This window comes from Hordeum vulgare, chromosome 2H (assembly GCF_904849725.1).
Source record: "Hordeum vulgare subsp. vulgare chromosome 2H, MorexV3_pseudomolecules_assembly, whole genome shotgun sequence".
Classification (NCBI taxonomy): domain Eukaryota; kingdom Viridiplantae; phylum Streptophyta; class Magnoliopsida; order Poales; family Poaceae; genus Hordeum; species Hordeum vulgare.
Genome location: NC_058519.1, coordinates 506,209,506 through 506,233,660, shown reverse-complemented (window position 1 = coordinate 506,233,660; position 24,155 = coordinate 506,209,506). Strand labels below are relative to the sequence as shown.

At 43.0% G+C, this 24,155-nt stretch overlaps 2 protein-coding genes across 2 annotated transcripts; one reads left to right on the top strand and one right to left on the bottom strand.

Annotated features, from left to right (window-relative positions):
- The first annotated feature begins 3,220 nt into the window (after positions 1-3,220).
- On the top strand, positions 3,221-3,916 carry LOC123430358 (protein TITANIA-like). Its single transcript, XM_045114224.1, has one exon. It carries the CDS (start codon positions 3,522-3,524, stop codon positions 3,900-3,902), a length of 381 nt encoding a protein of 126 aa, XP_044970159.1. The 5' UTR covers positions 3,221-3,521; the 3' UTR covers positions 3,903-3,916.
- Positions 3,917-10,879: 6,963 nt separating this feature from the next.
- Positions 10,880-23,776, bottom strand: LOC123430357 (sugar transport protein MST1-like). Its single transcript, XM_045114223.1, has 4 exons — positions 23,434-23,776; positions 23,039-23,358; positions 11,521-12,153; positions 10,880-11,428 (listed from the first exon to the last, which is right to left on the bottom strand). Exons 1-4 carry the CDS (start codon positions 23,567-23,569, stop codon positions 10,985-10,987), a joined length of 1,533 nt encoding a protein of 510 aa, XP_044970158.1. The 5' UTR covers positions 23,570-23,776; the 3' UTR covers positions 10,880-10,984.
- Positions 23,777-24,155: the final 379 nt, after the last annotated feature.

Sequence of the window (24,155 nt, the reverse complement as noted above, 5' to 3'; positions counted from 1 at the left end):
TAGCTGAATCCTTGACATCGTGGTTTAGCTGATATAGATCTTCGTAGAATATGTAGGAACCAATATGGGCATCCAGGTACCGCTATTTCTTATTGATCTCAGGGTGTATCGATCATGTATGCATAGTTCTCGAACCCGTGGGGTCTGCACACTTAATGTTCGGTGATGATATAGATATAGTTGAGTTATTGTGTTGGTGAACGAAGGTTGTTCGGAGTCCCGGATGAGATACCGTACACGACAAGGAGCTTCAGAATGGTTCGGAGGTAAAGAGTGATATATGGGAAGTTGGTATTCGAGTTCTGGAAGAGTTTTAGAAGGTTACCGGTTTTGTGACGGAGGTTCTGAAAGACTTTCGGGGGTCCACCTGCCCCGTAGGGCCCCATGGGCTGTGAGAGGTTGCTCACCAGTCCCAGGTGGGCTGGCCGCCCCTCCCACTTAAGGCCCATGCGGCCAAGGAGGTGGGTTGGCCTAGAGTGGGTCGGTGCTCCGCCCAACTTGGGGGACGAAGCCACCTAGGTGGCCGCCGCCCCACCCTAGGAGGAAACCCTAGTGCGCCACCCCTCCTCCCTCCCTCCTATATATACTAGATGAGAGGGAGGGCAGCCGCACCTGAAAACAGACACGGTGCTGCCCTCCTCTCTCTCTCTCTCTATCATAGTTCCTCTCTCTCGTTCTGTCGGGGCATCGCTTGGCGAAGCCCTACCGGGACAGCTCCGCCACCATGTCGTCGTGCTGTCACAGAACTCAAGCTACTTCTTCACCATCTCTCATTGGACCGAGAAGGTGAAGGTTTCATCGAGTTGTATGTGTGCTGAACGCGGAGGTGTCGTCCGTTCGACACTTGATCGTGACGTTCGTGATTGGATCGCGGGACGGATTGTGATTGGATCGCGAAGACGTTCACTACATCAACCACGTTTCTTAACGCTTCCGCTCAGCGGCCTATTATGTAGATGCACTCCCCCTCTCGTAGTTGTTGATCTCCATAGATTGATCTTGGTGAGCGTAGGAAAATTTTCTTTCCCATGCGACATTTCCCAACAGTGTCGCGCGGATGGCATCCTAGAACTAGCATCTAGTTTTGGTGCAAACGGCTAGCAAAAATGCTCGAACCAGCCAGCCCAGCAGTTGCCCGCGGCAACAGCTTCCTCTAGTTTCTGCTACAACCCACTCAGCCCAGTGTTTGAACCAGCCATCCAGTGTTGCAACTAGCGGCAACAACAACTACTACCTTCGGCAACCACCATTTGTTTGGTAAAGCTTCAACATGTGGGTAGATTTGTTGAACTAGCAGCTCGGGATGATATCAGCGGGGGCAATTTTTTGGTGGAAAGCTGGTGTGGTGGATTTTTTGCTCGAACCAAGTTCTCTTTTTGCTAGAACAAGTCCTAATTTTTGTTACCACCTTTGTTTTGATTTTTCTTGAACTAACCTCAAAATTTTCTACCACCATCTTTCGATTTTGCTGGAACCAGCAAAGATTTTTGCTTCAATTGAGTATTGGAGAATTTTTTTTGTTGCTTTAGTTTTTTTATGGATGTGGCCAATTCGTTTGCTACAACCGTCTTTTTAAAAGCTTCAACCGAAGTACAGTGGTGAGGGGTGATGAGGATGAATACGGGGTTGTTACCATCGGGGATGAGGGCAACGAGCGCATCCAGCATAGCGGACGATGGAGGGATGACTTCTAGACGAGGGGACGAGGTGGCAGGTGGAAGTGCAACGACGGGGAAGGGGGACAGTGGTCGCGCCACCCGTGATGTGTGCTTGTTGGTTTTGCATAGAAGGAAGCGAAGGAGGTGGAACGAAGGTGACACAATCGCACGGTTGACTAAGGCTCGATCGAACGATCAAAAACTTCGGTCAATCGAACTATGCCTATGAGTCGCATGTTCCATATGTGTGCAAAGCATCGTGTGATTCTATAATAGTCTTAGGCTTCCAGAATAGACCCGGCCTCACGTATTTATTTGTCTGAGATGTATATAGACCCACTTTCTTAAGGAAATAAACATACGATAGCCAAGCCCATTAGAGCCTCGCGGGTTGTATGACGCGAGGGTTATGTGTGGTCTATGTTGATTTGTGTTACGACTCGCCTCAAAGTTTTTTGGGTAGCTGAGCTAGCCGGCCCATTTTGTTTGAGTTTTCTTTTATTTTCCTCGCTTGCTTGCTCGTTGTAGAGTTTTTCTACTGGTTGGACTGGTGCGATTACATTGTTTTTTTCTTTCTTTTTAAATATTTTTCTTTGTGGTTTTCACCCCAAAGAAATCTTTCTTTTCTATGTGGTTTCCACTGATTTTTTCTTTACCTTTTCTATATATTTTCTTTTCAGTTCCATTGGTTTACATTTTTTTTTGCTTTTTCTATAGTTATCATCGCTTTTCAATATGTTTTCACCAAGCAATCAGCTTGGTAAGCTGTCAACAAAAAATGGTAATCAATGAAAACAAACAATATGTTTTCCTTTTTGTGTGTTTTCGCTGGTGTTTTCATTGGTTGAATTTATTTTTCATTTATTTATTTTATTTACCTATATTCGTCTGTTTTGTTTATGGTTTTCTTTCTCTTTTTTGTTATACATTCCTTATACATCTACATATTTTGTACACATTGATTTTTCTATACATATTAATTTGTTTCTCAAATTTATGTTATGTTGTATATTTTTTTATACGCATTTCACATTCTTGCATACATCTGGAATTGTCTTTTGCATATGTTGAACATCTTTAAAATACCTGAAAACAGTTTTCCAAATGTTTTGATGGCTGCTTTTTTTAGATATATATTGTACATTTTGTATACACAAATAGTATTTTGTATTTTTATATATGTTTAATACTTTTAAAATACATTATTATTATTATTTTCAAATAGATGATTTTTAAGCCTATTTCCATACCACACTGTACATTTTTTTCTACACATCTGAAACACTGCTTTTTTACACGGTTAATATTTGTAAAAAATATTAATAAGTAAATTTACATTTTGAAAAATATGTATTTGGATATTTTTGAAAAATTATACGTATCATATCTATCCCTACTAATAAAGCATGTACCGTTTTTGCCGTCCGTCGCTGGCTGTTTTGCAAAAAAGACCCTCTGCTTCTAGGTATTCAACCCGCCGTCCACATTTAAGTGACAAACCAGGAAAACGTTTCGTTTTTTATAAAAAGAACCTCGTGTTTTAAAGTATTCCATCTGAGATACTTCTCTTAAGATAAGGTTTCGTTTTTCTATATAGGCTAACGATGCGGTGCGCCGCGTGCCACTAGCACCCGCCCGCCGCCGCCACCACCAAGGCGTCGGACAAGGCCAAGGGCGCACGCAAGCTGCGCGGCGCCGACGTCGCCCTCAACCACCACCTCGTATCCTGGCGCGGCGGCGGCGTCGCCGGGGACGGCTCGGCCGCCACGGGCGGGTACAACTACAGGGGCGCCTCCGCGTCCGCCGTGCTCGCCCACCTTGCCGACGGCAACAGCTGGCACGCCGAGGACGAGGAGGAGGACGATGCCGATCTCGAAGCCGCCGCCCCGAAACCATTTCAGCACCACCTCAAAGGACGACGAAGCCTCCACCCTTGAGACCGTCGTGAAGTGCAAGGAAGTCGAAGCAAAACTGTTCCAGAAGCTGGCCGACGATGCCCGGAAGGACGTGGAGAACTACCGGCAGATGGTCCGCAACAGAAACCAGAGCCTGGAGGAAGAGTACGCGTCGAACGTGGCGAAGCTGTGCTTGCAAGAGGCGGACGAGAAGAGGAGGAAGAAGATGGAGGAGCTCAAGACGCTCGAGAACTCGCACTACGACTACCACAAGATGAATGTGCGGATGCAGACCGAGATCCAGGGCCTGCTCGAGCGGATGGAGGCCACAAAGAAGATGTGGGTGTAGAGGAACCCCGGTAAACCCGGTAAAAGAAAAAAGATATCACCATCCGCCGCTCCTGAATGCCTGGAGATTCGTTCATTCGTTGTCGTTGTTGTCCATTAGAATGGAATGGTTTCCAGACCAAAGCTGCTGTGTTCCATCTGTAATTTGTTCTTTTTATATCACCCGTTGTTAACTGTTATAGCAAAAGAGTCTGTTGGTTGCAACGGAAGAAAAGAAAAACACACTCTTAATCCAATAACCATGATTCAAGACCACGTCCATTAATTTAGGTTGCATATTTTTTATTTAGTTTTTGAAACACCTATCAGATTAAACATTTGGCTATTCATTTCATATGCAAGTACTAATATGTACCCCCTCTATCACGAAATAAGTGACTCAACTTTATACTAATTTTAGTATGAAGTTAATACAAAGTTGAGTCAATTATTTTAAGATGAAGAGAGTAGTTATGTACAACACATGTATTGCACGGTAAGCAAAAGTAATTTAAATACATAAGGTTAAAAAGGAAGAAAGGAATACCGCAGCTTCACATCCCTAAACGGACTAATGTTTTAAAAATAAGAAAATGAACCATAGATAACACCTACAGTTTCTAGAACTAAAGGTACTCCCTCGGATCACTACAATAAGATACTATAACTTTTTTCTAATTTTGGTGTACGTAGGCGTATTTTAAGTCTTTGTTCATCCATTTAGTCCATATTTAGTTCATAAAGGGAGTACACAGGAAAAGGAGAATACAACGGTTTGATTTTAGGAAAGGATTAAGAAAACTTATTATAGCCATATGGCTATAATATCATCACGGCTGTGTAATACGAAAAGGAAAAAATAAACTGTTAATTCAGCATCACATTTGCTTTGCTACATACTATGTATTCTAGAAGGGTAGATTCATCGAAATGAAAAATAGTGATTTCTTAATCAACAGATCTTCTTTTTCGTATAAAATCTAAAAAATAACTCCATCCTTAAGGAGGGAGAAAATATTTAAAGGAAATGATGTAAGAAAGATCATTGTTATGGTAGCTGTAATTATTTTAGTTTCATTTTTAAGGAAAACTCAATAACTCAAATAGTACAAAATAATAAATCGCTTTTTATAATTGGTATATTTTCTTGCAACTTAGCATCAAATATTTTAACCTGTAACTGGTATATATCTTTTCCAACACTGTCTCGATTAAGAACTTATACATTTTGCCACTTTCATCTAAAGAACTATTGGTATGCACCCACTGATATTTGTGAACTTTGTAGTATCAATTTGTGGAGTGAAATCAACCGAGCAATACTTACATAATCCTGCTAAAAAAATCACAAAAGAAAAGAAGGTGTCAAATTAATTTCATATTCGCAATTGTGTTGTATAGAATACCAAATACCTATAGGAATCATTATAGTCGATGTAATTCCCAAAAGTTGCATATTATTTGAATCTCCAAATAATCTATGATCTGATGATTGCATCGTTGGTTAATGTGGTGAAACCCTGCAAGCTGGAGCTATGCTAAAAAAACCACAAAAGAAAAGAAGGTGTCAAATTAATTTCAGATTCGCAATTTTGTTGTATAGAATACCAAATACCTATAGGAATCATTATAGTCGATGTAATTCCCAAAAGTTGCATATTATTTGAATCTCCAAATAATCCATGATATGAAGATTGCATCGTTGGTTAATGTGGTGAAACCCTGCAAGCTGGAGCTATATGAAGCATCATTACTGTCATTGATAGACTAAAACAGTTAATCTGTCTGTTGCCGCACATGGGCCACATCTTCAGCGAGAGCATGTCTGATGGCTAGATCCAGTGTCTCAAGTATCAACATGTGACTCGCGTTATGAGCACCATGAATGGATCCTGGGAATCAACTGTGGTTATATATGAAACGATCATCCCTAGCAACCTTCCACGATGATTAATTTTTTTATATTCAGGACAACGACTGTTAGAGCATATACCTCCATATGTGGTTTTGGTAATTGATGACAATTCCTATGGACTAATGGTTGCCTTAAGTTACATTTATAGGATTTTTCCATAGGCACTTCTTGAAGTCCATCTGTTGGGTTCAAGGAGTTTATATGATGACCAAGATGGTATTCAAGGTATTATCCAAAGAATGGTCATAGAGACACATGGTTGATCAAGATCACAGACAAAGAGTAAATCAAGATGATCAACACACAAAGCGTACAAGATGTACCGAGAGGGATCAAGTGATCCCATGGTATGGTAAGCATTGTCCATTACGTGTTTGTGTACTAACCCATGGTCTTCGTGAGAGTTCTATGGGGGGGTTAGGTGTGTTTCCATGGGCTTGCGTTAAAGGGAAGATCTCATACAACCCATGAAGTATGACGTCAAGTTGTGATCGTCATCAAGATTGCGATGTGCAAGTTCAAGTGGATCAGCACGAAGATATCATGCTTGAAGCTTGTCGTCCATTGTGGTGGCAATGGACTTGTAAAGATATGCTGAAGAGTGACTCACCCATAGTGAGTATGGGGGAGCAATCAACTAGTCTTCATCAAGCCAACGCAATCAAGAAAGGTGGTCCATCTTGAGGAAGCCAAGATCATCATCATCTAGCTCAAGAGGACGAGGTGCAAGGTATAGGTTTGCCCTTGATAGGTTTTCTGTTTAGGATTGATTGTTGTACTATCAAGGGGGGCTCTCAAATGAGTAGCTTGATCGTATCGTTCGTTGAGAGCTCTAACCATTTGCATCCTTGCATCATACTTCTTGGTTCTTGTTTGGTGTTTCTCTTTGTGAGTTTTAGAGCTTATGGTCATCTTCGTGACAAGCCCGAGTTCATCGAAAACGGAGTCCATATGCATCTACTATGATGTTTTCGATGTTGGAGTTTTTTCCGGTTCTTCATTCATAGAGGACTCACATCTCTATATCATTGGCATTTTCATATCTGCATGGTCTTAAGATTTCCAACAAGCTTGGGTTTGCTCGATTCGGAGCTCGTATGCGAAAGTTATGGCTGTTTCAGTGGCGAGCGGTAGTACCGCTAGAGTTGGCGGTAGTACCGCTGGCCCTAGCGGTAGTACCGCTAGAGTTGGCGGTAGTACCGCTCTCCCAGCGGTAGTACCGCCCCTGGCCAGCGGTAGTACCGCTCCAAGTTTTTAGTACCGTCATCTTTGTGGTTGTACTACGTCGGACATTTTTGCGAAGACTTTCTTGGCGGTGGTTGGCCCGGTAGTATCTTTGCGCTACCATGGGCTCAGCGGTAGTACCGCTGCAGCCAGCGGTAGTACCGCGGGAGGGTCAGCGGTAGTACTGCTGCAGCCAGCGGTAGTACCGCCGGAGGGTCAGCGGTAGTACCGCTGGAGCCAGCGGTAGTACCGCTGGGCTCGGGCTGTAAGTGGGGATAACGGTCTGATTCCTTCCCCCACTATATAAAGGGGGTCTTCTTCCCCCTTGGCCTGATCTATCCGTTGAGCTCTTGTTCTACCTCCATTGTTGACATTCTTAGAGCTTGCTTACTCTCAATCCCTCCAATGATTCTTGCTTGTTCTTGAGGGAAATGAGAGAGGAGATCTAGATCCACATCTCCACCAATCACTTTCTCCTCTATGTAAGGGGAACCCCTTGGATCTAGATCTTGGAGTTCTTTGTGAGCTCCTTGTTCTTCCTCTCATATTTCTCCATAGCTTTCGTTGTTGTGGAGGGATTTGAGTGTGAGGGACTTGACCACTTCGTGTGTTCTTGCCATTGCATTAGTTGCATCGGTTTGAGTTCTTCACGGTGATACGTGGAAGTGAAGTTTGAGAAGCTTATTACCTTTGGTACTTAGTACCCTAGATATTGTTCTTCGCGGATGCTTTGGCGTCCTAGAAGCTTGGTGGTGTCTCGGAGTTCAATCATTGTGGTTTGAAGCTCTGGGCAAGCGTCGGGGTCTCCAATTAGGTTGTGGAGATTGCCCCGAGCAATTTGTACGGGTACCGGTAACCGCCCCCAAGGGTTGCCACATGTACGGGTTCGGTGACCGCCCCCAAGGTTTGCCATTTGTATGGGTTCGGTGACCGCCCTCAAGGGTCCCTTAGTGGAATCACGGCATCTTGTATTGTGCGAGGGCGTGAGGAGATTACGATGGCCTTAGTGGCATCTTGGGGAGCATTGTGCCTCCACACCGCTCCAACGGAGATTAGCATCCGCAAGGGTGTGAACTTTGGGATACATCATCGTCTCCGCGTACCTCGGTTATCTCTTACTCGAACCCTTTACTTATGCACTTTACTTTGTGATAGCCATATTGTCTCTTGTCATATATCTTGCTATCACTTAGTTGTTTATCTTGCTTAGCATAAGTTGTTGGTGCACATAGGTGAGCCTAGTTGTTTGAGGTTTTGTGCTTGACATATTAAACGTTAGTTTTATTCCGCATTTGTTCAAGCCTAAACCTTAATTATTTTAAAGCGCCTATTCACCCCCCCCTCTAGGCAACATCCACGTCCTTTCAACGACGATTTCATCTGAATCCAAAACCATTCTTTGTAAGTTTTCTAGATTTGTTTTGTTTGTTTCTTGACTCCAATCACTCTTAGAATGCTCTATTATTTATATTTTCTATACTTCCTCCTCAACATCCGTTGGTATTGCATGTCAGTTTTTCCATTGCTTATAGCGACAATCTTCAATTGGGGGACAAAGATAATGGATGGAGTAAGAAGAAGAAAAGTGAGTTAAACGTGAACAAAAATCCGTAATGCTATCTGACCCGTACAAGGATCCTAAGGATACATATTTGACATGTTTGATAATACTGCACCATTAGAATATCTATGCCTTCGTGTCCGATTCTCAGGCCTTGCATTCTCCCGTTGCAACGCACGGGCTCTTTTGCTAGCGACTCGGGATGATATCAGCAGGGGCAATTTTTTGGTGGAAAGCTGGTGTGGTGGATTTTTTTCTCGAACCATGTTCTCTTTTTGCTAGAACGAGTCCTAATTTTTGTTACCACCCTTGTTTTGATTTTTCTTGAACTAACCTGAAAATTTTCTACCACCATCTTTCGATTTTGCTACAGACCAGCAAAGATTTCTGCTTCAATTGAGTATTGGAGATTTTTTTGTTGCTTTAGTTTTTTTATGGATGTGGCCAATTCGTTTGCTACAACCGTCTTTTCAAAAGCTTCAACCAAAGTACAATGGTGAGGGGTGATGAGGATGAATACGGGGTTGTTACCATCAGGGATGAGGGCAACGAGCGCATCCAGCAGAGCGGATGATGGGGGGATGACTTCTAGATGAGGGGGCGAGGTGGCAGGTGGAGGTGCAACGACGGGGAAGGGGGGACAGTGGTCGCGCCACCCGTGATGTGCGCTTGTTGGTTTTGCATAGAAGGAAGCGAAGGAGGTGGAACGAAGGTGACACAATCGCCCGGTTGACTAAGGCTCGATCGAACGATCAAAAACTTCGGTCAATCGAACGACGCCTATGAGTCGCATATTCCATATGTGTGCAAAGCATCGCGTGATTCTATACTAGTCTTAGGCTTGCGGAATAGGCCCGGGCTCACGTATTTATCTATCTGAGATGTATATAGACCCACTTTCTTGGGGAAATAAACATACAACAGCCAAGCCCATTAGAGCCTCGCGAGTTGTATGACGCGAGGGTTATGTGTGGTCAATGCTGATTTGTGTTACGACTCGCCTCAGAGTTTTTTGGGTAGCTGGGCTAGCCGGCCCATTTTGTTTGAGTTTTCTTTTATTTTCCTCGCTTGCTTGCTCGTTGTAGAGTTTTTTCTACTGGTTGGGCTGGTGCGATTACATTGTTTTTTTCTTTCTTTTTAAGTATTTTTCTTTGTGGTTTTCACCCCGAAAGAATCTTTCTTCTCTATGTGTTTTATGTGGTTTCCACTAATTTTTTATTTACCTTTTCTATATATTTTCTTTTCAGTTCCATTGGTTTACATTGTTTTTTTGTGTTTCTTTTTATTGGCTTTTCAATATGTTTTCACCAAGCAATCAGCTTGGTAAGCTGTCAACAAAAAATTGTAATCAATGAAAACAAACAATATGTTTTCCTTTTTGTGTGTTTTCACTGGTGTTTTCATTGGTTGAATTTATTTTTCATTTATTTATTTTATTTACCTATATTCGTCTGTTTTGTTTATGGCTTTCTTTCTCTTTTTTGTTATACATTCCTTATACATCTACATATTTTGTACACATTGATTTTTCTATACATATTAATTTGTTTCTCAAATTTATGTTATGTTGTATATTTTTTTATACGCATTTCACATTCTTGCATACATCTGGAATTGTCTTTTGCATATGTTGAACATTTTTAAAATACCTGAAAACAGTTTTCCAAATGTTTTGATGGCTGCTTCTTTTAGATATATATTGTACATTTTGTATACATAAATAGTATTTTATATATGCTTAATACTTTTAAAATACATTATTATTATTATTTTTAAATAGATGTTTTTAAGCCTATTTCCATACCACATTGTACATTTTTTGTACACATCTGAAACACTGCTTTTTTACACGGTTAATATTTGTAAAAAATATTAATAAGTAAATTTACATTTTGAAAAATATGTATTTGGATATTTTTGAAAAATTATACATATCATATCTATCCCTACTAATAAAGCACGTACCGTTTTTGCCGTCCTTCGCTGGTTGTTTTGCAAAAAAAACCCTCTGCTTCTAGGTATTCAACCTGTCGTCCACATTTAAGTGACAAACCAGAAAACGTTTCGTTCTTATAAAAAGAACCTCGCGTTTTGAAGTATTCCATCTGAGATACTTCTTTTAAGATAAGGTTTCGTTTTTCTATGTAGGCTAACGATGCGGTGCGCCGCGTGGCACTAGCACCCGCCCGCCGCCGCCACCACCAAGGCGTGGGACAAGGCCAAGGGTGGCCCAGGATCGACGGAAGGAGGCGATGCGTACTTGTATAATTTTTGCAGCGAATCGTTTCTTTCTTTTGCGTTGCAGATAAATGATGGAGCGCAGGTTGAAGAACAAAAATTACAGGGGCTTTTTTATAATAATGTCGTGGTGAATTTTTCGACGGAAGTAGGTATAGATAGAGAACTAGGTGAGTGCATGGGGGGTTTGCGCTTGCGGCTGCACGAACCGCTTCCAGTACCAGTGCTTGACCCAGACGGTGCCCATGGACTCGAGCGGCACGCCCTTGGTCTCCGGCAGGAACAGCGCGATGAAGACGGTCATGACGGCGACCCAGGCGGCGTAGTAGGCGAACGTGGCGTACTTGAAGCTGCAGAGCATCGGGAGGAACGACTGCGTCTGCACGAACGTGAGGCCGAGGCCGATAGACACGTTCATGGCCTGCCCCGCCGACCGGATGTCCACCGGGAATATCTCGCCCGGCACCACCCACCCCAGAGGCCCCCACGACCACCCGAACCCGGCGGCGTGCATGCACGTGAACACCAGGATCGCAACCCCGTACGGCTTCGCCATCGGCGCGTCGCCGCTCTTCCCCACCTGCGCGCCCATGATCCATGCCATCGCAACCTTCAATGCTCAAACGTATGTCTGCGTGAGTGTGAGAAAACCCGAGACCATTCAAATATGCGTACGCATGGAACAGGGACGTGGACGCGTACCTGGGCGATGATCATCTGGATGCCGCCAACCATGAACATCACCTTGCGGCCGTACCGGTCGATGACGAGCGTGGAGAGCATGAGAGCCCCCAGGTTCACGCCGCCGAGGATGACGGCGCCCATTAGCGCGGCGTTGCTGCCGAACCCGACGGTGCGGAACACCAGCGGCGCGAAGAAGGAGAGCACGATCACGCCGGTGAGCTGGAAGAACATGGGCACGGCCACGGCGAGCACCAGGTGCGGGCGGTACTCGCGCCTCGTCGCCATCCGATGGAACGCGCCTTCCTCGCTCTCGCGCGCCACCTCCACGGCGTGCACGATCTCCTTGAGCTCCGCATCCACGTCCGCGCCTGCCCCGCGCACGCGGAGGAGCGCGGCGCGCGCGTCGTCGGCCTTGCCGCGCATGACCAGGCTGCTGGGGGTGTCCGTGAGGAAGAGGGCGCCCAGGAAGATGATCACAGCCGGCGCGCCGGCGAGACCCAGGGAGAGGCGCCAGCCCCAGGAGATGCGCGCGGTGGCGTAGTTTGTGAGGTTGGCGATGAGTACGCCGAGGGCGAGGAAGAATTGGAAGCCCGCGGTGAGGGAACCGCGCCACTGCGTCGGGGCCATCTCGGACAGGAACAGAGGAGTCGCCTGTCATGCATCAGCCATTAGCACATAGTTATTATACACATCTAAATCACTGAACTTGTTTAAAAATTAAAAAGTTGACTTTTCAATACTCTTAAATTTTAAAATGGAGTGATTATTAGGTTTGGTTAGTTGGAAAGATGATGGAATGTGTTTTTTTTATTCGTATATACGTAGAGTTTCGGTGGGCTTTCGCGGTGTGATTTTGTGATATGTTAATCAACTCATACTTATATTGAAATATTTTTGTAGGTGATGAGAGGGTTCTTATGATTGATAAGTTTTTATAGACCGATTGCTTTTAATTAATTTAAAAAATTGTTGATCCAGTTAAAATTGTGAACGAAATCCATTATTTAGTTTCTCAATGAAATAAGAGAGCATAGCAAATTAAATAGTTGAATGAGAGATTGTTGACCTAATCAAAATCGATAATTCAATTTTAGATTAGAGACCTCAAATGAATGAGAGGCCTCCAATTCTATAAAGTTTAGTGATATGGTATATGTCTCGCTGTAAGCCAGCACAACAAGCCCCGCGTCGGTGGGAACACAGATGCGCCGGCCTAGCGGCGCGGGAGCTCATGGCCTTTTTTTCCTACTCTATGTTCTTTATTTTTTGCTTTCTTTTTGTACTTTTATTTATACTTTAAAATATTCTACATATATACAAACAAACACTCTTTAAAAACACATGTTGAAAAATGTTGAATAAGTATTAAAATGATAAATAAAATTTTAAAACTGTCGAACAAGTATTTGAAAATTTAGAATAATATTAAAAAGTTGGAAAAATATTTGATAAAATGTTAAGTAAGTATTAAATATTCCTGAATGAGTATTCAAAAAATATTGAAAAAGTATTCGGATTTTTTTAATAAGTATTTAAAATGTTGAACAAATATTTTCAAAATGTTGAGAAGGTATTAAAAATGTTGTATGAGTATTTTTTTAATAAATACTATAATATTAAACAGGTATTTGAAAATGTTGAATAAGGGTTCCAACATTGTTGAAGAAAATAAGTTGATCACTTGCTTTGTTTTTGACATATACGAAAATCTAGAGTAAAGATGAAAACAAACATAAGAAAAATGAAAAATGGAGTGGAGCAAAGAAAACCAAACGAAAAATGGAGTAGAAAACAATAGGCAAAAAAAATACTAAGAAACAAAATGCAAGGAAGAATGAAAAAAATGGAGAAACAAATAGACAAACAGAAGAAGAAAAATCGAAAAGTGCAAATGAAGCACGGGCGCGTGGGATGACTATAAAAAACATATTTCCACATCACAGAAAAAGAAATTATTTTAAACATACACAAATACATATATAACATGTTGAGAAAAAATTCATAACAATATACTTTCATACGTGGCATATATAAAAAAACACATACATAAATGAAAATGGGTCCCTTTTGTTATTGTTGAGCCAGGATTTTGTTGTTTTCGTGCAGCTTGCAAACATTAATGTTTTTGAATGACAATTTGCGGATCCACTACGAATATGTATAAGTTTTCACATATTTTTTTTGGATTTTTCAGAAAAGTAAAAATATATTTTCTGAATCTCTTAAAAATAATGTCCTCCAATGCCTTCGTTCTCCAAAACTTCACTCTCGTGCATAAATACTTCAATATGAAATTGATATTAGCGGAGTGGTTAGAAGCGTTGTGCAACAATGAGGGCACCAGAGATCGATGATTTCTACCATTTCTTTTTTCCTTGTTATGGCTTAGTGTGTGGGTAACGGGTCGGGCCAAAACGGTAGCTGTCGACGGGGTTGAACATCATCTGCCATTTGCCGTAACCTGTGAATTGTTTATTTTTTTTAGATCTGTTATTTTTAAAATATTCTATCTCTTAAACCATGCGTCTAAATCTCGAATCGTTTTACCGTTGGATTCTTCACGTCGAGATTTTCAAAACTAGATCACATGTTGATAGGTCTTGGCGAACTTTTCTTTTAGAAAAAACCGGGTCTTTCGTTTTTTCGTTTCTGAGAAACACGATCGTGCCTCTCGCGGAATCAAACATGTGTCTCTCGCGAAAGCAAACTTATGCCCCTAGCGAAAAAAGAAAAACAGATAACACTTTTTTTCTTGTTATGACTTAGTGTGTGCGTAACGGGTCGGGCCAAAACGGTAGCTGCCGATGGGGTCGAACATCATCTGCCATTTGTCGTAACCCGTGAATTGTTTCTTTTTTTAGATCTATTATTTTTAAAATATTCTATCTCTTAAACCGTGCGTCCAAATCTCGAACCGTTTTTACCGTTGGATTCTTCACGTCGAGATCTTTAAAACTAGATCACATGTTAATAGATCTTGACGAACTTTTTTTCCAGAAAAAACCAGGCCTTTCGTTTTTTCGTTTCTGAGAACCACGGTCGTGCCTCTCGCGGAATCAAACATGTGTCTCTCGCGAAAGCAAACTTATGCCCCTAGCGAAAAAAGAAAAACAGATAACACTTTTTTCTGGCTTAGTGTGTGGGTAACGGGTCGGGCCGAAACGGTAGCTGTCGACGGGGTCGAACATCATATGCCATTTGCCGTAACCTGTGAATTGTTTATTTTTTTTAGATCTGTTATTTTTAAAATATTCTATCTCTTAAACCATGCGTCCAAATCTCGAACCGTTTTTACCGTTGGATTCCTCACGTCGAGATCTTCAAAACTAGATCACATGTTGATAGGTCTTGACGAACTTTTCTTCTAGAAAAAACCGGGTCTTTCGTTTTTTCGTTTCTGAGAAACACGATCGTGCCTCTCGCGGAATCAAACATGTGTCTCTCGCGAAAGCAAACTTATGCCCCTAGCGAAAAAAGAAAAACAGATAACACTTTTTTTCTTGTTATGACTTAGTGTGTGCGTAACGGGTCGGGCCAAAACGGTAGTTGTCGATGGGGTCGAACATCATCTGCCATTTGTCGTAACCCGTGAATTGTTTCTATTTTTAGATCTATTATTTTTAAAATATTCTATCTCTTAAACCATGCGTCCAAATCTCGAACCGTTTTTACCGTTGGATTCTTCACGTCAAGATCTTCAAAACTAGATCACATGTTAATAGATCTTGACGAACTTTTTTTCCAGAAAAAACCAGGCCTTTCGTCTTTTCGTTTCTGAGAACCACGGTCGTGCCTCTCGCGGAATCAAACATGTGTCTCTCGCGAAAGCAAACTTATGCCCCTAGCGAAAAAAGAAAAACAGATAACACTTTTTTCTTCGTTTTCGAGAGGCACGGTCGTGCCCCTCGCAAAAGCAAATCCATGCCTCGAACGCAAGCAAAACCGCACCTCTCGTCAAAGAAAAAGAAAACAAGTTATTTTCGTTCGCGAAATAAGAATCGTGCCTCTCGACAAAAGCAAAATCATGCCTCTCGCGAATGAAAAAAAAACAAAAAATGCATTTTTTTCGTTTTCGAGGGGTACGGTTATGCCTCTCGTGAAACAATATCCATGTCTCTCGCAAAATCAAAATCGTGCCTCTCAACAAAATAACACTTTTTTTTTTGTTTCCGAGAGGCACGTCGCGGAAGAAAACCGGTACTTTTTGAGAAAGAAACAAAAGGCATTTTCTGCGTCAATTTCATTTGAACATTTTTGGTCCAGAGGCTTAGAAAGACCAATAAAAACTGGATCACCTAAAAAAACTAAAAAAAACAACCTAAAAACCGAAAACGCGTGCAAAAAGAAATCTTTAAAAAAACGCTTAGAATGCGACATACGGATGATCGGTTGAAGGCTCCAAAGGCTAAAAACACGTCAGGTAACGATGTCTCCAAGTGATCGTTGGAAGGCTCTAAAAAAGCGCTCGCCAACTACTCCCTTCGTTCCTAAATATAAGTTTTTTTAGATGTTTTACTAGAAGACTACATACGGATGTATATAGACATATTTTAGAATATAGATTAACTCAATTTGCTTCGTATGTAGTCACTTAACGAAATCTCTTAAAAAACTTATATTTAGAAACGGAGGAAGTAGTTTCGAACACGGTCACCGCATACGGATACGCAAATCACATCAGGAAGCTAAGAGCTGGGCCAGGCCAGCTGCGAGGGTGGGGCGGCTTTTCAATGATCTTTCCTGGTGAGCTGTTTTTCTTTTTCGGGGTATTGGGTCGGGTCAATTTACCTCTTTATTTTTATTTGAGCGGATCGTATTCTTTTGTTTCAATTACACTTTCTATAACTATATTCCCTTTTATTTTTAGTTTGCTATGTTTTCCCAATATGCATTTTCAAATTTTGTAAAATGATTTTATGACAAAAACACGATATCATTATAAATATAATTTATATAAGGAAATAGTATTAAAATATATGTTGATGATTTTGATAATATACCTTGAATATTTTTTATATTTATGACGAACATTTCTTAAAATAATGTGGAATTTTTTTCAAAAACACATTCAACATTTTCAAAATATGGACGGAGATTTTTATTCATGCAATATAAATTTTCTAAACGATAAGTAGCTTTAACTAAAAAGGTATAAATATGTTACCACTTTTCTAAAAATACTAATATTATTTAGTACAAGTAGGAAAAAAATTAAAATACATAATGTATATTCTGAATATTTGAATACTTTTTAAATTAAAATAAATATTTAAATATGTTTTGAACATTTTTAAATATATTTTAATATTTATAAAGCATTATTAAAAAATATATTAGACGATGAGGTGTGTTCAAAATAAACATTAAACATTTCTTATAAGAAATAGATAAAAAAGTTTAAATGGAACGTACAGAATATTTAAAAATGAGAGAGAAAACAAAGTGAAAATCATCAAAAGGAAAAAATGAATGAAAGAAACTTTCATGGCGTGCGGCTCGCCGTGAGAGGGGATGTATCTGGTACTCCTGTCCTTGTGGTGTTACATGTGCACGAATGCACGTAAGTGTATGGCATTTAAAAATGTTCTATTTAAAAAAATCATATTCACACAACATCGGTCTATGTTATCATAAAAATTCAAATTCAAATTTGACATTGAATAGTACTCCTTTTGTATTAAAATAAGTGTTGTTTATCTAGTATAAAATTTATACTAATTTAGTACTAAACCCGCGACACCTATTTTAAGACACAGGGAATACATAACATAAGTTGTGTTTTAGATTTGGCCCATTATCTTATTGATGTCAAAAAAATTATTTTTACATGTCAATTTTGATATAATTTTTTGACAACGTACATTTGATGTTGTGTCAATGTGCTAGCCATTTTTATATTTCTTTAAAAAATTAAAATGCGGTACCGTATCCGATGCACCGGTACACCAGACACATTCCCAGTCATGAGAAGTGTCACTGCCTGCTGGGGTAGGCCCATGTATGCGAGCGGGTGAGGACACGAGGCCTAGAAATGTCGATTTCTCTATTTTTTGCATGGTAATATGTGTCTCATTTATATCATAAGGATCATTATAAGTTACGTATATATTGACCTCGCAAAACTGAATACGTAGTCGAACGCTTGCCTTTGCACAAAGAAACACCACATAAGAAGTAAAATTACAAACAAGACCGAAGAAACCTCTCAGCTTGACATCAACGTCTGTCACCTGCCTCTCGCACCATCATAGTAGCCACCAAAGGAAAAACTGATGGATTGCCTTCACACCCGAGCTCGACGCGGCTCAATCGTTGATATGCAGCTTTGCGGACCTCCAAGGTGGCTCGTCAAAGACAAAACCATTACCGTTGAATGAATCATACCGGAGTAATACCCCGGACATGACATCGAACTCCAGATCTGGCACCCCCACATGACTAAGACGTCGAAGGAGGAAACCATACCTACCATCCACGTACTACAAACCCATCACACGATCCACCATCTTCCAGATGCCGCCGATGCAGATCACAATCTCCATCCTCTCTTGGACTACCTCTCAAGCTCCGCCCCCGACGCTGCAACAAACGTCATCGCAACGGCGGAGCCCTAGGGACACATGTCCACCACGAGGATGTTGTCGCCGTCGTACCATCTTTTTTTGAACAGACTGGATTCCAGGTCCATCTCCAACCATAGGACCGATGGCCTTGTCGAAGGAGGATCTGATGAAACTTTATTCAGTGTCGCCACTGCCACCGCCGAAGCCAAAACGATGAACAACCTAAAAACTAAGCTACCTTGGACTAAAACTATCCACACGCGTGGATCCGACGAGCCCCCTCACCACCGACGACGTCGCGGAGGAGAGCCGCTGGAGGATGACGCACGAAGGCTGGCCTCTCTTGATGGCGAGGGTTCCACGCACGGTAAAGAGCAAAAGAACGATCCCGGCAATGTCAACGTCTCTCCTAGGGCGCAAACTTCTGAGGAGGTGTTTGTTTCAGGGGGAAATGTCTGGTACATGTTTACCGTGTATACACAAAACGATACCCACGTTTGGTACATATAGGCTATGGTACATGACCCATCAATGATCAAGACACTCTAATGTGATTAATGTGAATAATTCTTTTAGTTAGAGAAGAAGTTTTCGTCCATAGTGTTGTGCGCAAAGGGATTTCATGAACCTTAAAGTTGTGTGCGTGTGTGTGCGCATGTACTTGTGTGTGTGTGTGTTCACGCTTATAAGTCGTAGTACTTATTTCACACGTCTTCCACGACATCTTTAACAAACAGAGTTATTTATTTAAAACTATTACATTTGAAGCTAGAATAACAACTTGACATCACATTCTAGCGAGGGCACAAATAACCATCGGAACTGCCCTACTCGTAAGCTCACGCAAACAGCAAAACTGACAAGTTGGGTCCACATGTCACGCTCACACTGCATCTTGTGTGGACAATACGCTGAGTTGGACCAGGGTCCCACCTATAAATGACTCAAGTGTTTATCTTTACTCTTTTTTTCTTCTATGCATGTCAAAAAACATGTAATGGGCGTTCATTGACATCTGTGCATCTGCACATTTCACATCGTCGGCGCCGCTCGTCGCCTTTACCGGCCGACGACCATCTGAGATGTGGTCGTGCCCGTGCTAGTGGCGTCACCGGGAGGCCCTAGCCGCGCCCATGCTTGCGGCGTCGCTGGAAGGCCCTAGCCACGCCCGTGCTTGCGGTGCCCATTGGGAGGCCCTGGCCGCATCCGTGCTCGCGCGCTATGCTGGCCACACCCATGCTCGCGGCGGCCGCTAGGAGGTCCTTATGGCCCCCGCATACTAATGAGGGTGCGGTCAACCCCGTGCTGGCAGCGCCCCCAGGAAGGCCCTGGTCGCGCGCGCCGTTGTAGAGCGGCATGGCTAGGCCCGTGCTCGCGGCGCCCTTCAGTAGGCCCCCATCGCGCTCATGTCCCGTGGTGGACCTTCCTTGCCACACGTGTGCTCAAGGCGGTGCACCTGCACGTGTGCCTTGCCGCGTTGACCGCCCTATTGTTGTGCACCCACGCGTCGAAGCTCCGGGAGGTGGCGTCCGAGGGATCATGGGGAGTGGCGGTAGATTGTCCACCTTTACTTGGAGCGCCAGTGCGGATTCTCGCGTCGGGACCGGAGGAGGCCCACGGATCCTCCATGGATGGTGACGACGACGTGAGGTCGCCGTCGCCGAGATGCTTGCTGCTGGTAGTCCTCCCCTGCCGCACCGATGCTCCATGCTTTCCTGCGATCACCGCGCCGCCACTGACCACTATCGTGCTCCCGCACGACCGAGCTCTCGGAGGTGGCGTCGGGGAGAGAGAGAGAAATAGAGATAGCAAGAAGTCTCATGCGCCCAGAGCTTGGCTGCCATGGCCATTGACCTCTCAGTTCACACGGGCTTCATCGCTCACAAGCTGCTCGACGCAAATGCTCCATAGAATTAGAGATGAGATGAAGATGACCTTGTTGTCAATTACAGACGGGGCCCGCATTTCATCTGCCACCTCAGCTGGTCAAAGTTTTTTTTGGTGTTTGGCCTTTGCTAAGTCAGCCTGATAGTCGGACCCCACCTCTCGGTTTGGTCGTTTCCATGATTAAATTTGAGCATCAATGCTCGACGTTACACATTAGACGAAATTTCGATGTTTTTTTTGGGTTCTGGCTAGAATTTGGTATCTAGTTATTACCTTAATATTAAATATGTTGGTTTTGGATAAATAACTTGTATAAATACGAAATCATTTCAATTTAAAACACTGGTGACAGCCACGAGCAATATTCATAGTAAGATATCATATCAGACAAACCAGCTGTGACCTGGTTAGCCATGCCAGCTACCGGGTCAACCCGATAGTAGTGTGGACTACGCTGTGCTGTCTATTGCTAGTTTGCTACTGGGTAGTCATTGCACTTCTAATTTTAAGCAAGCGAGGTTGGTGGCTCGCAGGATATCATCGCAATGTGAGATGACATGTTAGTATAGACATGAGAACTGAACACTAGCTGTCTAAGAAAGTAAGAATAAACATCTCTATCAAGTCCACAACCAGATACAGCTAGTCCGTGAACAATGGCTGGCTTTATACGCCTTGTATGTCAGCGGAAGACTGAATCTATCGATGGCAGAGTTCAAGCTGTAGCAGATTAACAAATGATTAGGAGATTTGGTTCATTCTACGCGAACGACTCTCTTGAGTATTCCTCCTTAAGAAAATATAAGCACGTTAGAACATGTACAGCTAGGCGTTTTGACCCCGTCTCATCCGGACATGCTGCTCAGTCACTCATCAGTAATAAAACTTCGATCCGGACAGGGTTCTTAAACTCGCAAAACGATCGGCAACCATCATATTCAATTTAAATATGAAGTGGATACGGAGACGTTTGGACGTGTCCGGGCAAGTTTGTCATGTCGGACCCAACAGCCCGATTCTATCGCAAATTGCATCAAATTTCCCAAACTTTTCCTCCTCCTCCCACCGCTATCATACATTTCCCGTGCCCGAGCACTTGCCGTCTGTCACCTTGCTCCCGATTTGTCGTCATGATGTCTTTTAGCCCGTCCCCGACCATCATGACGGAGACACATTCCGCCTCGTCCGTCGGCGTCCCTTCCTCCATTGCGCCTTGCAAGGTGGAGAACGTCGCCTAGAAGCTGCAGCGCCACCGGCAGCGAGAGAGGGAGGCGGTGGCGGCGTCGCAGGTAGGTGCGAACATGGTCGAGGAGATGTCTTCCCGCCATGCCCGGGTCCCCGCACTCCATCCATCCAAGCGCCGACGCGGATTATGCCGTCTGGCACCCTTGGGACGGAAGAGGATTCGACGACCAGTTGGGTCATTTGAGGTAGCTTTCCGCCCACGCTGTCACCGCCACTCATTTGGAAGCAGATGATCGACGAATTGTTCGGTTTGTTGAATTGTGATTTAATTTGCTTTGTTTTAAACTGTTAAATTCAAATAATTTATATCGAATGATCACTGTGCATGCATTGTATGAATTTAAGACTTGCATTTAAGGTATGTAAATGTAGGGCGCAACATATAAAAGACCGAAGACGTTGTGAATGGACGCGTCCACATAGGTATAAGGAGCCGGATTTGCTAAGTCCCCATAAGATGCTCTTAGATCACTCTTTAGAGAGGAAGTTGAACTCTAACCTTTCACTGGTAGAGCTCGGTTAAATCACATCAAAATGTCAGTTTGGCTAAAAGCACCGAAGTACTTTTCGTTCAAGTGTTTATTTCTGCTGTCGAATCAGCAGAAAAACATTGGGTAAGAATCCATTTCGGGTGACATAATGGGAAAAACATATTTTTGTACACAGAGCTACTAGCAGAATATCATGGATGGAACTCGAAACTGCAATTGCAACGATACTCCTACCTTCACAAAAAGAATCAAAAAATAATGATACTCCTATACTCCCTCTGTTTTATAATGTAGAGCATTCACGCTTCTTAAGATTTAATTTTAACTATAAATGTAACTAACACAGGCGATTGTAGCGGAAGCAAAAATTATATTATTAAAATCGTATTTGAAAGAATTTTTTGGTGGTATAATTTTTACTCTTATCGTAGTCGTATGTGTAGGCTAGATTTATGATCAAAACTAAATCTTAAAAAACACAGACACTACATTATGAAACGAAGGAAGTATGACATAAGACATTGATCGTTGGTATAGAGAACCGAGCTCAACCATAGCAAAATGAAAAGAAAAACTATTTTTCAGCTGCAGCACGGCAGTCCCAGCGGTGCTTACATAACATTATCTATTTTTGGCTTTTTGGCACAAAGGATAGGGATGGATAAGATGGCTCTATCTAATTTTGGGACGACCCTTTCTCATAAAATGGCTTTTCTTTTTCCTTTTGTACTTCTCTTGCTCCCAAATTTCACCGCTAAAACTCTGACGTACTCACACCACTTGTCGCTCCGTCCGCGAAGCCCCGAGCCCATCGTTCACGTGTGAGGGTGCGTTAATTAAGCCACATCAGGATTGGATGCATGCATTGAGAGAAATAACTTCGGACCCTTTTAGGTTTTAGCTGGCGAATGTTTGATGAGAGGATTAGCATTTGCGGACTTTTTTATGACAGTTTTATTTCTATGTGGGGTGGCAGTTTTTTCGTAAAACCACGCCGGTTTCTTCAGAAAAAAAGACTTTTTTTTTCAAACTGTCACCGTTTGATCTTGCGTTACAATTAAAACTGTCGTGGAATGGATTCGTTTGCCACCTCCTTCTCAACTGATGTTCGCCGGATAATATTACGGATAACATTTCCATATTGCTATTTCTAAGTGTATATGGCATACTACTCTTAAGAGTGACGACCGTTTTATGCAGACATTGATTTATGATGAAGTCAAAAGTAATATTGTTGACTGAAAAATACAGTAACTAATACAGTATTTGTTGGGTCGATAGGACTGCCCGTCGGGAGTTATCGTGTTAAAAAGGAAATGCACTGTTGAATTCATGTACTGTAGTACTGACCTGGTTGGTGAAGCCGACGCCGAAGCCGAGCAGCATGCGCCCGATGATGAGCATGGCTATGTTCATAGCCGCACCGGTGATGGCACCGCCGGCGAAGAAGAGCGCACCGCCCATGAGCATGACGCGCTGCCGCCCTATGGCCTTGGTGACGCGGCTAGCCACGAGGGACGCCAGCAGGCCGGCGACGTACAGCGACGACGTGAAAGCCGTGAGCGCCTGGCTGTCGTAGAGGCAGTAGTCGTTCTGCTTCGCCACCGCCATCTTCTCCAGGACGTGCGGGAAGAACCGCCGGAGGAACGGCTCCATTTGCGACACGCCGCCTGAAGTCAACGATCAAACTCCATCCGGTTCCCCTAGCTGAAGAGACACCGATCGAGGCCGAGGCCGAGGCTCACCTGAGATGCCGATGTCATAGCCGAAGATGAGGCCGCCGGAGGCGGCCACGAGGCAGGTTGTGAGCACCGATAGCGTCAGGCGTCCGCCGTAGTCCTGGGCGGGGCCATCGTTCACCACGACGGCGCCACCGGCCATCTCTCTCTCTCTCTCTCTCTCTCTCTCTCACAGCGTGGGTCTCGCGCGCTTTCTTTTACGTCCTCCTGATCCAACGACAACACAGCTCTCGCGATCGAAATCGCGTGGATATTTCAAGGGCGCGGAAGAGAGCAATATATGTAGACTTGCTGGTGCTGGTAGAGAAACTGGAATGGCATCGTGCAGACAGGTAGCCAGCCAACAATCCCCGAAGGTTGAAGAGGTTGTTCAGCCAAGTAAGCATGGTTGATTAGTAGGTGAACATGCTCATGCTGAAGATGGCCCACTAATCAGCACGTTTCATTAGGCAGGACACATGTATCCATATGTGGACTGACGCGGTGACAAGTAATAACACCCATTATCCAAGCTGTCAAGCGAAAAAAAAGTCCATTATCCAAGATAGCAAGATCACACGATTTCATTCTCAAGTCAACGCAGAGGGTATTAATCATTCAAAAATGCTAGAGTTACGGAAGATCTCTCTTCACTAATCACGCCCTCCCTGATTTTCAGGACGGGCCCGCTTCATCCTAGACCAATCAATATAGTCCATCTTTGCTTAGTCTGTAAACATCGTGTAACA

What these genes read in the sequence shown, in the direction of transcription:
- LOC123430357 (XM_045114223.1), bottom strand. Translation starts at nt 23,569, where the DNA reads ATGGCCGGTGGCGCCGTCGTGGTGAACGATGGCCCCGCCCAGGACTAC. An exon ending in CTATGACATCGGCATCTCAG is followed by an intron (nt 23,359 to 23,433) that starts GTGAGCCTCGGC and finishes CGTTGACTTCAG; the next exon opens with GCGGCGTGTCGCAAATGGAG. An exon ending in GCGTCGGCTTCACCAACCAG is followed by an intron (nt 12,154 to 23,038) that starts GTCAGTACTACA and finishes GATGCATGACAG; the next exon opens with GCGACTCCTCTGTTCCTGTC.
- LOC123430358 (XM_045114224.1), top strand. Translation starts at nt 3,522, where the DNA reads ATGCCGATCTCGAAGCCGCCGCCCCGAAACCATTTCAGCACCACCTCA.